The following is a 13,998-nucleotide window of genomic DNA, read 5'->3' on the forward strand; positions in this document are numbered from 1 at the left end:
AATACTTCACTGGTTTTTAAATATAATAAAATTCAAGTCTAATGAGAAAACAGGGAGCTCTGGTGCTCTAGTGGGTAAGGAGTTGCACTGTCAACCCAAAGGCATATGGTTCAAATCCACCAGCTGCTCTGTGGGAGAAAGATGGGCAATCTCTTCCTGTGTGAGTTCCAGTCTTTGAAAACCCACACTGTAGGGTCAGCTGTGAGTTGGTTCCAATTCAATGGCACTTAACAACAACAATAACAAGAAAACAAAGGCTTCACAAAAGTAACAACAGATCAGGCTTGCAAACAGTATCTAAATGAAGGAGCTTCTCTGGCTGTCCTTGTGAACATGACCTTCTGGATCTTCTAAAAGAATTATGGAACAGAGTTGGAACTAAGTTAGTTTTGACAGTGAGTTTTTAGACTCTATGTCCTTACTCCACAAAGGAGAACGAGACATCTATAGTAGCTGATTGGTTTTTTCCCTTCTCCTTAAAATGATGTTGCATACTCAGGAACATTCTCAAGGTTGATGTTCACTTCAGCATGGCTCTGTGTTCTCCTCTAGCTATGTGAGAGGAGAACTCATACCGATCATGACTTCGATAACCACACATGTTACACTCAAAAGGATCGCGGAAGCCATGGCAGCCCATGTGAATAGTGAACATCACATAGTCCAGGAAGAGGACACGACAGTGATCACAACGATACACATCCATCACCTCCCCTTCTTTGTTGATCACTTTGATGGAGTCTCTTGGGCAGATGGGCGGGGGCTTGAGGAGTTCATAAGCGCGGGGGACCTCCTTCAAGAGTGGCATCCCATTGCGGGTCCGAGGAAGGACCATGTGGTTTTGTTGGTAAATGTGATTCTGGCGTTCTTCGTGGTTGCTGTCAGTGTCCGTGGAGTCATGGCCACTGTTGTTGGGGGAGAGGCCTCTTTCAGAAGGCATGTTCTTTTCTGACAGGTGCATATTCTTCTTCTCCAGGTCCTGGGGGGTACCATTAGGCATCTCAGCACGGGTAAGGGGGATGGGGTACATGTTGCTGATAAATGGAACCATCTCTGAGGTGGGAGCAGGTGGTGTCTGGACTAAGGGGCGCAGGGCTTCTGCACCAAGATAGCTGATGGCGTTATTGATGGTTTGGTCCATCATTCTTGTTTGTATTATCTCACTCTCTTTCTCATACATATAGCTAGAATTATAGCTGGTGTCAAAGCAGTGGCGCTTCTCACCTGAAACAGAAGTAAGAATGGGTTACAAAGACAGATTTTAAAAATTAGCACTGAGAGTTCTTAAAAAAAGCACAAAGAAGAAAAATAAATCATGAAGGGTATGCTGCCTTTTTAAGAACATTCCTCTTAAGCAGAATGGTTCCATATGATGCTGAAGCCTCAGGAGATGCTGGCTGTTAGCAACATAGTTACACAGTCAAAATATATTAAACAGGCAGCAGGAAGGATCAGCGGTGCCATTAACTTGGACCTACAATGCATAGTGGGCCCATTGCACATATCAGAGACAGATCCCATGCAAAGGAGGAAAAAGAAACAAAAAAATAGTAGAATCAGGGAGTCCCTAGTTTGACAGGAGCTTTAGTGTCTCATACACTGATGATGAACTTTTTTTTTATATTCTTTTTTAAAGTTTTTATTTTATTATTATTTTTGTGTGAGTGTATCGTCAAATCAGATCTGACTGGTACAGGAGGAGATTGTCCCTCCTTCCCCGGCAGAGCATCTGGTAGATTCGAACCATGCGCCTCTGGGATTGTAGTTGCAGCTCCTTGCCACTAGGCCACCAGAGCTCCCCGATGATGAACTCTTAAAATGCTCAACTTCTAACCTCTTTGTGTTTGCTAATTTCAGCTTGCCATATTAGATAGTCAGGGGATGGAAGTGCTATAAACATGAGGATGTGTAATGATCGTCCTCCACAAGCTTATAAGTAGAGATTATAACCCCAAAGACTCCAACTTCTCACTCTCAGAACACACAAGTCACCAGACTAGTAAAAGAGCTTCTAACATAGAAGAAAGTTTGAGAATATTCCTCATTACTCTTTTATTTAAAAAATGTGCTGTGATTATATATAGGTGAGATCTGTCATTAGGACCTACCTCACACTTAACTGACAAATTTTATTTGTGGTCACCCTCTCCTTCTTATGTCAAGCTGCTGAGAAATTGTGAAAATAGAATTTAGCTACATTCAGGGTGTGTGGGTGTTGTGTGTTAGAAAACAGAGGCTCTCTGGCCACAGGAAAGGCAAGAACAGGGGCTGCAGCAATGGCAGATGAAGAGAAAGCACAAAAGATGTAGCAAGTGCTAGAAGTGAGGCAAAGTTATGCTGATGCTTTTTCATTCTAGACCTTGGATTCCAGAGATATTTTTTGTTGAATTGTATCCTTTTCTTCTATATTTTACCTTTTCTAAGCATGCTGTAGTTCCAAAATTTTTATTGCCATGCAATAAAAGATACATCAATGAAAACGAACAAGCATACAAGAAATAAAAGGATTAGAATAACCAGTTCCTATTTTGAGGTATCTCCAACCTCTCTCTCACTGTCATCGAATCAGAACCAACTCAGGGGTGACCCTATCTCCAGTGTAGTAAGAGAGAAATTGTTGTTTGCCATCAAATTGGAACTGACTTAAAGCTGATCTTTCAGAGATTTTCAGAGGTAGTAAATTGCAGGGGAGGAGACTCGTCATCCTTCTCTCATTGAGCAGCTGGTGGATTCAAACTGTGTGCCTTTGGGATTGTAGTGCAGCTTCTTACTACGAGTCCACCAGAGCTCCCTAGTGGGAGACAAGTAAGACCTGAATAGCTGGTGGCCTAGTCTATGGGGAGTCTGGTGCTTTGCATCCACCAGCAGCTGCAAGGAGTAAAAGTGGCTAATCCTCTCTCATGTAATTTAATGCCTTGGAAACCCAATGGGGGGTCAGCTATGAGTCAGTTCCAACTGGATAATAAAGAGCATATGAAATTGGGGTAAAATGATGTCAAAAGTAAAATGGAATATGTTATATAAAGGCCTTTGCTTTTATTATAGTTCCATGTTTCAGGATTCAAGCAAATAGTGACATACATTTTGTAAAAAGAACTGTAATACACAAGGGCAAGAATGTGGTATAAATTATAAATTTAAATACAAGAAAATGAAAAAAAAAAGGTAGGATTAGGTATAGAAAAGAAACCATTCTAAGAAAATCCAGATGAACTAATAAATTGTTCTACGATTTACATTTTAGGCTTCAGATTTCATACATCTAAATGACAGAAGGGGCCAGGGGTCATTCAGTGGCAGAATTCTCACTTGCCAGGGAGAAGATCCATGCTCAGGTCCTAGCCAATGCACCTTATGGGCAAACACTACTCATTTGTAGTAAACCTCCTCCGCATGGAGGTTTGTTTTGCTTTGATGCTGAACAGATTACACAGAACTTCCAGACTAAGACCTATAAAGAAGAAATGTCTGGCTACCAACTTCTTTAAACCGGCCAATGAAAAGCTATGCATTGTAACAATCTGAGCCACAACCCAATATGGAAATAATGGAGGGTCAGGCAGCATTTCAGTTAGCTGTGCATGGGTTACCGGGTGTCAGGAGTGAACCTGGCTCCAACTAACAGCAACAACATTTAAAGAGGAGCCTGAATGAAAGAAAAGTGATGGGAATACACTTCGTGAACAGAGAAGAGTAAAAAGCCTGGCTGAGATTACAAAAGGAGTCTGAAAGAAAATATTTCTCAAACTTCACTCACTCATGCTTTCCTTCACATTCTGGTTATCCACACATCAGGGTGGTGTGGCAGAAAAGACTGAGCTCCAGAATCAGATAGGCTAGGTTTGATGTCACTTCCCTCTGTCAGTTACTAAATAAATGTATGACCTTGGGCAAGTTAAATTCAGTGTTGTCTATCACATCTACCTTGTGGGGTCATTTGAAACACAAAGAACACATAAAAAGCATTTGGTAAACGTTAAGAGGGTTTTTCTTTGCTATTTTAGTTTAAATCAGTCTTAATTTTTTCCTCTGTAAAATTAAAAGAAACAATTAAGGAAATTTTATCACCAACGTAAACACAAACCAGAGTCATCTGCCATAAATAGATGGAAGTTATGAAAAATAAAGGAAACAAATTTATTAAATTCTGATCAGCCACTACAGTAAGTAGAACACTTGTTAAAAGCACAGATTAATGAGATCAGTGTTAGAAATGAGAGGCAGAAAATGAAATATTTCTCCTTGGCATAATAAAGATTGAAAAGATGACTGAAAAAGAAAATAAGGCTCTTACCATGGAACCAAGTTTTTAAAGGTCCAGTGTGCTTCCTGAAAATGTGCATTCCACATTTTGATAAACAATGAAAAAAATCCAGAAATATGATGGAGACCAAATTCAGATAGTATTGTGGATGAACAACCATAGGTCTGGATTTCAACAAGCAGTAACCCACTATATGCTCCTGAGCAGCAGAGGTGTGCATTCAATTGTGCTAACTAAAACACTGCCTGTCTCTAGTGGTTTGAATGCACCAGCAGCTCTGAGGGAGAAAGATGGGCAGCCGCCTTCTGTTGTTAAGATTTATAGCCCTGGAAACCTTATGGCCAACATGAGCTGGAACTGACTAAATGGCAACGAGTTTGGTTTTTAACACAATACCGATGAGTTAAAATGAACAGAGAGAGACCAATGTCCCTAGCATCCCCACTATTTTAAGGCCAAGGTGATAGTTACTAAATAAACAAATGAGAAAGAGAAAAAAAATGCAAGAAAAACATCCTGCGTTGGCAATTCAATAATAAGCAACAGAAAAGCACGTTTTGACAAAGTAACAAAGGGTTCTTATTCAGCTTCTGATTGGATATATCTTTGACCAAAACAGTCTGGAAGAATGAGATGGAGAAACCCAAAATCAACATTAACACTTATTCCCCTGAAAGGGCTATGAGCTTTTTTCTCTTGATCTTTTCAAAGTTGATGGTTTTCCAGTATGAGTAAGTCTACCCTACTCCCTCCAAACCTGGGACTTTTATCTTCTTACCTAAAGAATCGGGTCCAGAACATTCTCTGGGTGGGGTGGAGCAGGGCAGGCACATCACAAACTCTGCTTTTATCCTTTTCTCAGTAGCCTGACTTACTGATCTTGGTCTACAGTTTTTATAGTCTATACCATCTGCAGCTTATGTTGGAAAACAGCTGAGTACTAAAGTTGTCAGAGGCCAAATATTAAGAGGAAAATAAAACTTGTGGATGAGTGGAAATAGGCGACTGAGTTCTGTGGTTAATGCAGAACACTGTTCCTTGTTAAGAAGATGGGAGAGCCAGAGAGCTTCACGTGCACACAACCTACAATCATCAGATCCCCTCCTCTCTTGAGTTACGGTAACTTGAGTGGTGCAGATGATTATCAGTCACCTGTAGACGCGATGACTCAATGTGTATGAAACTCACAGGGGTAAGCTACAGTAATTGAAAAGCCAAGAGCTCACGTTTCTTTAGTAACACACTCATAAAAAAGGTTATGGAAACCACAAGAGTGTAACTGCTTCCAAACCCGCACGGAGCCTCTCGAGTCCAGCTTCTAGTCAAAATCGCACCACACCTTAGAATGATTCATGACACCAGCTGCAGGCTGAATTAGAGGTTTTCTTCCAATGAAAATACAAATGGCAACAGCAAGTCCTAAATATAGAAGCCTAGGCTGCCTGCTTGGCATTCTCTACCTGATTCTTTTTAAAGGTGTCAATCTGAAGTATCTGGCTTTGGCAAAAAGCCTAAACCAAGCACCCCTCCTCCCCTTGAACTGCTGCCATGAAGTGAGGGCATATGGTTGCTGGCTTCTAATAATGGAAGTACAGAATCACAAACTAGAGCTAAAATGAACCTTAACTGAGCACGTGGATTCATATCCATGTGCCTTAAGAGTCAATGGACGAGATGTTCGATTCATATCCATGTGCCTTAAGAGTCAATGGACGAGATGTTCATCCTGATTTGTTCCCTTTCAGCTTTTAGATTGCACAATGTTTATATTATGTGTAGGTAATACCACTACTGATAGTTACTATTCACTGAGCTCCTACTATGTGTCCAGGGCTGTTTCAGGTACTCAAAATATTATTTCACTTTATTCTGATATCAGACCTAAAAGATCTTTCTCTATTAGGTAGATAAAAGTGTAATTCCCTAGGGGGTTGCCCTGCTAACACACAATCATGCTTCCCGTGAACAAAAGATGGGCACTCTCCTCCTGTGGAATTCACAGCCCTGGAAATCTGATGGAGGGTCAGCTATAAGTTGGTTCTGACAATAAGTGAGCCAGGTAAAAACATATACAGAGGGTGATCAACTTTCCAAGGTCACCAAGATGGTAAATGTTAAGTCAGGATGCAATCCACGGGCTCATATATCTCTAAATGCTTGGGCCTTAATTGCTGTTTTCCATTGCTGCTGCCTTGCCCATGGCTACCCAGCCCCACTATGGCTGCCTGCAGATGTGGTGGCTCCTATGAGCAGGGGGAAAACAGGCTTAGTGAAAGTAACTGTGCTTTGTTCCACATGGACTAGGATTTGTGTTCAAGAAATATTTACTATGCACAGAGTTGTTCTGATGTCTATAAAGGGTTTAACAGAGGGCCTGGATATAAGTAAGCAGTCAGTAAGTGGTAGATCTAGTATTATTATTATAATTTGCACTACGTCAGATGTTTTGAGGATTACAAACATAACCCTGCAATTCAATAGGGGAGATACAGCATTTACATAATTTCACTGCAAATCAGTATCCTTAAGTGCTACATGATGGAATAAAGTACAGAGTAGCCAAGAGAAGGGAGAGAGGAAAATATGAACCACTTCTCAAATATACTACACTTAACCTAGCATAAATGCTCCTCTATTATTTTCTTAAAAGTCTCCTTGTAATCTTAAGGGTTGTAGTGATGGTGATACCAATATAAATAATAAAAGGATAACTAGTAAACTTGCCTTGAATGCAAGAACAGAACTGAGAGAGAATTCAGGTTACAGGGAAGTGGACAACATGTTAGAGAAGATGTATATATAGAAGGAAGATATTCCAGATAGAGTACTAAAAGACCAATTCCATACATGTGGGCTGAGCCATTCATTGCGGCTACAGCAAAGGACGGCTATTGCTAGGTGCCGTTCAATCATGTATGACTCACAGCAATCTTACAAACAACAGATCTGAACACTGTCCTATCTTGTGCCTATTATCACTATCTGACATACTTGAGCCCACTTTTGCAGTCACTGTGTCAATCCATTTAACTGGTTGAGGATCTTCTTCACTTTTGCTAACATTTCCAAGGATGATGCCCCTCTCCACGTTATAGTCTTTCCTAGCAACACACCAAAAGTATTAGACGAAACTTTATCACCTTTGCCTCCAAGCATTCTGGCTTTACCTTCTCTAAGCCATATCTGTTTGTTCTTTTGTCAGTCCATGGAATATTCAGCACTCGTCCCCAAAACCAAAGTGCAAAGGCATCAGTTCTTCTCTCATCCTTATTCACGGTCCAGCTCTCAGATACACAACAAGTGATTTAAAAAAATCATGGCCTGACTGAGGGGCACCTTAGTCCTCAAACTGCTCCACAATAATGTAGTGTGGTCCCTTACTGCACACTTTTCCGGTACAGTATGTCTCCTGATCTCCTGACTGCTAGTACCAAGGATGTTGGTTGCAGATCCAAGTAAAATGAAGCTGTCGACAGTTTCAATCTTTTTTCCCATCTATCATGATGCTACTTAGTAAGTCCAGCTGTTGTTGTGTGCTGTTGAATCAGAACTGACCCATAGCTGACCCTCCAGTAGGTTTTCCGAGAGCGCATACTGCAAGGAAGGAGACTGGGGAGTTGCTGGTGAATTTGAATGATGTGCTTTTTGGGTTTGTTTTCTTGCTGTAGAGATGCAATCCATATTGATTGATGTCTCTGATATTCTGCAACAAGTGCTTCAAGTCTTCTTCACTTTCAGTAAGCAAGGTTGTTTCATCTGCATTATGAAGGTTATTGATGAGTTGTCCTCAAATCCTGATGCCACATTCTTCGTCGGAGGCCGGCTTCTTGAATAATTTGCTCAGCATACAGATGGAATAGGTACAGAGAAAGGATACAATCTTGAGGCACACCTTTTTTAATTTTAAGCCATGCAGTATTTTCTTGCTTTGCTTACACAACTTCTTGATCTAGGCATAGGTTTTGCATGAACAGAAATAAGTGTTTTGAGATTTCCATTCTTCTCAATGCTAACCATAATTTGTTATGATCTACACAGTCAAATGCCTTTGCAAAGTATATAAAGCACAAACAGGCAATTCTTCTGGTGTTTTCCTTTCAGCCAGAATCTGTCTGACATCAGCAATGATATTCCTGGTGCCACGGTCTCTTCTAAATCCAGTTTGAACTTCTAGCAGTTCTCTCTCTTTGTACTGTCTTCAAGTGATCTTCAGCAGTATCTTGCTTGTGTGTGATATTAATGATGTTGTTTGGTAATTTCTACGTTCTCTTGGATCACCTTTCTTGGGAATGGGAAGAAGTATGTATCTCTTACAGTCAGCCAGGCAGGTATCCTCCAAATTTTCCTGGCATAGAATGGTGAACGAGTTCAGGTCTGCATCTGTTAGCTGAAACATGTCAATTGTAATCCATCGATTCCTGGGACCTTATTTTTTGCCAATGCCTTCAGTGCAGCTTGACCTTCTTCCTTCATTTCTGGCTCTTGTTCATATGGTCAATTCTTTTTGGCACAGTGATTCTGTGCATTCCTTCCATCTTCTTTGGATGAAATGAAAAATTAAAATTTTATGAAATTATAAAATTAAAAAGTAAATTGGAGATAAGATTAGGGGAGGCCTGGAAAGTGTGACTTGAGTTTTCTAGATTTTAATCCCATAAGAAGCCACTAAAAGGTGTTTGAAGAAGAGGATAAAACTATTAGAAAACAGAAAAAGAATTCCAGCATTATCGACACTCTGGGGTTTTCTTTAAGTTCCTTCACACTATTTCTCACAGGTATTATCACAAGTCCATATTTTTTTTTAAGCTAGGATAATAGGGTAAGTAGAATATCTGGTTATCATTATGGCTCTGCTCTCATTCACAAACATGATTTCTATAAAGAAGAAAACAGTAGCAACAGAACAGGAAGCAGGGAGGAGAGAGAGAACAGAAAAAGCTGTAGATGACAAGAAAAACTGAAGCAAATGATTTTGCTCAAGGAAATACCCTTGAAGTGAATGTCTTTTTCAGGAGGCTGTTCTTCCGCTGACTCTCCAATTACTCAGCTGTTCTTGTAGAAGCCCATGTGTGGGACTACAATATGTATGTATTGTCCAGGGGTCTGGACGCCTCCAGGGGAAAGAAGGTCCAGACTGCAATCCCTCGTGCATCTGCATTCTGGCCAGGCTTTGTCATGGGCTAGCTGCTCTCTTTATCTTCCTGCTCCTCCTTTCTTTACTGAAAGTAAAGATCTTGAGTGGGTGGTCGTCTCTAATATCTAGGTCTATTCAATTCAAGGTCTAAAATGCTACGACATTTTAAAATGCAATGCTCACATGATTATGGACTTCAGGTCTTTTAGAAAAAGTGAGAGAAGGTAATATTTGCTCTTAGAAGCAAGTATTAAAACTGTCGCTCTGTTAACTAAAACATGATTTTTCATTAGCTACTTCACAGGGAGAACTGATGGTGTTTGCTGAAGTGTCAAAACCTCACTAACATGTTTATAATGCGTGAGTGAGATCTTTTTTCACCTCTTTTCAACAGGAGAACTTCCTTTAATAAAGTAAGACAAAAAAATTTAAAAAGGAGATACTGTAATAACTGCCTTGATCTGAATAACATCTGTTTGGGAAGATAATGATAATCAGAAACATAGTAATGTTTCTCTTCCTTCCAAGACAGGTATCTAGACTCTATTCTGAGTCATGTATTTCAAGATGGTCTTGTTAAAAGGATAGTAAAATAAGTTTATAGCAGGAAAACAAGACTCAGAGAAGGAAAAGGCCCTAAGCCAAGTTTTCCTGTCCTCTGAAAAGAATGGCTAAGAAGAAATATTTTGATGATACAAAACTTTTTATTTGATAAATGTATCATTTACATATTTCCTATTTTACAAAAAAGGTTAGTACATTCATTGGAGAATTAGAAATTGGTTTCAGCTTTCTCCTACTTGGGCAAGTTAATTTTACTCTCCAATAGATGGCACTTAACAACAACAACAACTACTCCAACAGAGGCATGCTCTGTTTCTAAATGCATTTAATCAAGCCTGTCTCCCTTCCCCAGTTCATCTCTACTACCGCTGCCACTGAGCTGATTCCAACTCACAGTGTGGTTCTCACGCTCTGTAGTGGATTTTAGGGTTGTAAGTCTTTACAGGAAGAGATTGCTCATCTTTCTTCCTAGCTGGTGGACTAAACCAATAAAGACCTTTCATTTAGCTCCACACAGATAATGTACAATACAACCATTTTATATCTAGTAGAGAAAAACAATGCCTACTGGTAATACCTCTAGATTATGAGGAAAATAACAACTAACCTTATGGTATAATCTCACCTCTACCCATATGAGGTCAGGGAAGCCAAGGTCTGAGTGCTGTGCAACTGTCAGCAAGGATTAAAGGGAGTGACTCATTGTTCCTTCACACCTTACCCCTTGCCACTTCCCTGGCAGCTGAATCTGTTCAGAAACTGGTGCCTTAGACAGGAAATTAGGAGAGAGAAGAGGGGACAGAGAGAAAGTCCTATATCTTTTCTGTCACATCATCTTACAACTTGCACAATGTCACAGGTAATTTTCTGCTTGTCATTACTAACTAACACAAAGGTTACTTCCGTTAACATGAAAACTAAGGGATTAATTTCTTTAATCCCCCCCTAGAACAAAAGGTTCAGGATATAAATTAGTAGTAGATTAGCACAAGTTCCATGAACAAGAATATCACATATACCACAGAAGCTCTATGACTACTTGCAAGTAGTGCTATCCTCCGTAAAACAGATGAATGCTGAGCCAACAACTGTTTTACAGATCTTTAGAATTAACATCATCCTCAAAAAATAAACCAAAACAAAACCCCCCAAAACAACTTTAAAACACACAATATGGCTTAAAATACTAAATATTCTATCAGCACAACCTGAAAAAAAAAGTCACCCTATGTTCCACATATGGACTTTGGAAACAAAAAGCTGTAGCCATAACTATTGCTTTAAATTTTTTTCTTATGTATCTTGCAGGCTTGCAGGATGTTGTGCTAGGAGAGACCTTCCAGATCATATCATCACTTATCCAGTCTCCTTGTTTCACAGATGAGTCAACAGAAGCCCAGAAAGTTTATGTGATTTATCTAAGCATATGCAGTAAAGAAATGACAGAGCTAGAATCAGAACTCTTGATCTTTTGACTTCTGATGCAGTGCTCTTCCAGTTCAGTGCTTTTTCTATTGCATGATACTACAATGCACCAAAAAGTTTTCCCCAGTTATTCTGGGCCCTGAATCTCTGAGACTGCTAACTTAATTTAAATCATGAGCTAATTCTTACTGAGTTTCCTGATTCCAATACAAAGAGTATATGATGGTTTAGAAGATGAGAGAAATCAGTATCTACAAAATCAGCATCTCTCATGCTGATCTTGGGAATGGAGGAATGCAAACCCTCTGGCAGAAGTGCTAACAAAAAAATGGGACAGACTCCTGAGGCTTGTGGCAAGAGACAAAACAGTATGAGTTTGGTGTATAAAACCTGTTGTTTCAAATCCATGAGAATACCAAAGTGACTTTTATTATATTAACTAGGTCCTTGGCCTAACTGTAGGTTCAAGACAACTGTAATAATGAGGTATTCTCTCTTGTATTTTTTCTCTTAGACCATAATGTATTGATTATAATTCTACTTTCCCCACCCTTTCCCCATCTCCCTCAGGTTCCTAAACTGCATTAACTCTAGCCATTTCTAGAGTAAAAAATTTCCTTCAAATTAAAATACATTTTTTTGCATTAAAATAACTACCCAAACTATATCCTTTAGTCATAACCTCATCATGTAAGCACAACTTGACTGATACGTGGGCAATGATTTTCCCCCCAACAGTTCTGACACATATAGTTCAGTGACATGGATAAATTATGTTGGTTATGCTCTGCTAAAACTGATGATTTTTTTAAACAAAATCTATGATTTTTAAAAAGACATTTATTTAATATTGTTTTTATTAAGAATATACACAACAGAACATACAAGCCTAAGACTTTTCAAATTTGACTGAAATTAAAATATGACTGAAATTGGACTGAAATTTCAAATATGACTAAAATTCTTTCTACTTTCCAAAGAAAACAGCTGCTAACATTATAAATTTCAGTTTTTGCTTTTCACCTGAAGTGAGGTTCATCCCTAAAATCCTTGTGCACCTTTCTTGACTCCACTAGGAAACTATTCTTTGCTATTAATGACTCTGAATGAATAGGACAATTTCTCTCATGTTCTAAGCTATCATTTTCTCTAAGTCCTAATATAATGTTTCCCACAGCTTACTCAAGTAATGCCTCAATAATTTTCTTTACCCACTTTTGCAGAGCAATGAGTGCCTAAGGTTTTGTCCTGCTTATATGCACAACTGTTTCCACAGCAATCAGCTATGATTTAGGGTAAGCTACAAAGTTCTTCAACATTTTTCAGGTCTTTTGCAGTAGATCTGAACAATGTAATTTATTACTTCATTTTCTTTACTATTGTGTCTGGAGGTGTTGACTGTGAACCCAAATTAAATGAAATCCTTGATAAGTTCAATATTTTCTATGTTTATCATGATGTTGTATATTGTCCTGGTTGTAAGAATCTTTTTTTTTTAGGTTGAGGTGTCATCCATACTGAAGATATGTCAGGATGAAGGTAAGTCTTTGATCTTCATCAGTAAGGAAGATAAAAAAATGAACTGAAGCATTTAAGCTATGGTGTTGGTAAACTAGAAGCAGTGTTTTAACACAACTTCTTGGAATGAAAATGGCCCAGTGTGCCTAAACTACATTACTACATGGCTGGCTGCCTAAGGGGAAGAGAGAAGGATATTTGTCTAAAATACACCAACTGTAGTCTTGACATAATTTATTCTGAAAGTATTTTTAAAATGGTTTTTCAGTTAATAGAAAGAAAAGAAATAAAAATAAATAAATATTTAGATAATCCTGAATATATATATGGGCTCTTTCATTGGAATACTGATTTATATAGCACGTCTGCATGTACAGAATTATCTAGACTAGAATAAAATCTGGCCAGATTTAAAAATTAAGTAAGCATTTTAATATCTTAAAAGTGATTTAAAACAATAAATAGAAAAAGACTGAAGGGAAAAAAACCCAATAGCAACAAGCAACTTTTGAAAAAGACTGACAGGTTTCTAAAAAAGTAGAATGAGTTCTATTTTTGCTTGATAACTATTTTTGTTCAGTATCACCAACTAACTTTCAATTTATAGCAAAATTGATGCACTCAATTCAGCTGCCTGCTTCAAATATACAAATCTATTTTAATTATCAGAATCACACATCTGGAAAAGTTAAAAAAATATCTGCCATTCAGTAATTCTAACTTTATTGAATATAATTATTTCTTAGCCATCTCCTTTTGCTGTATCTTTTGACAATGTGAAAACCAGAGGCATAAAAAGCAATTCCAGATGCATGACTAACTAAAACCTTGTTATTGAAATCTTTGTTTTCCAAACAATTTTCCCTTAAAGTAAATTCTCAATCAAATTAAAGAGCACAAAATCAAATTTTAGAGCACAAAAATGTTGTGCATGCTAACAAAAATCAACTTGTAAAATTACAAAAGATTACAAAAATGCTATCTCAAACATCTTACTGGCATAAATTGCATAAGTGCTCTCATGCAATACATGTCATTCAGAATAAAGAGGAAGAAGCAACATTTTAACACCATCTCCACTTAGGAAACCGGA

The 13,998-nt window shown here is 38.5% G+C and overlaps 1 protein-coding gene across 1 annotated transcript in view; it reads right to left on the reverse strand.

Annotated features, from left to right (window-relative positions):
- Positions 1-520: 520 nt before the first annotated feature.
- Positions 521-13,998, reverse strand: part of IKZF3 (IKAROS family zinc finger 3 (Aiolos)) — an 88,521-nt gene continuing 75,043 nt past the window's right edge. The window contains exon 4 of the mRNA XM_006889395.1: positions 521-1,224. Coding sequence (XP_006889457.1) covers positions 521-1,224 — 704 coding nt within the window. The remainder of the gene's footprint in view (positions 1,225-13,998) is intronic.

Source organism: Elephantulus edwardii, unplaced genomic scaffold, assembly GCF_000299155.1.
Source record: "Elephantulus edwardii isolate Elephantulus edwardi_28Jun2011 unplaced genomic scaffold, EleEdw1.0 scaffold00077, whole genome shotgun sequence".
NCBI lineage: Eukaryota > Metazoa > Chordata > Mammalia > Macroscelidea > Macroscelididae > Elephantulus > Elephantulus edwardii.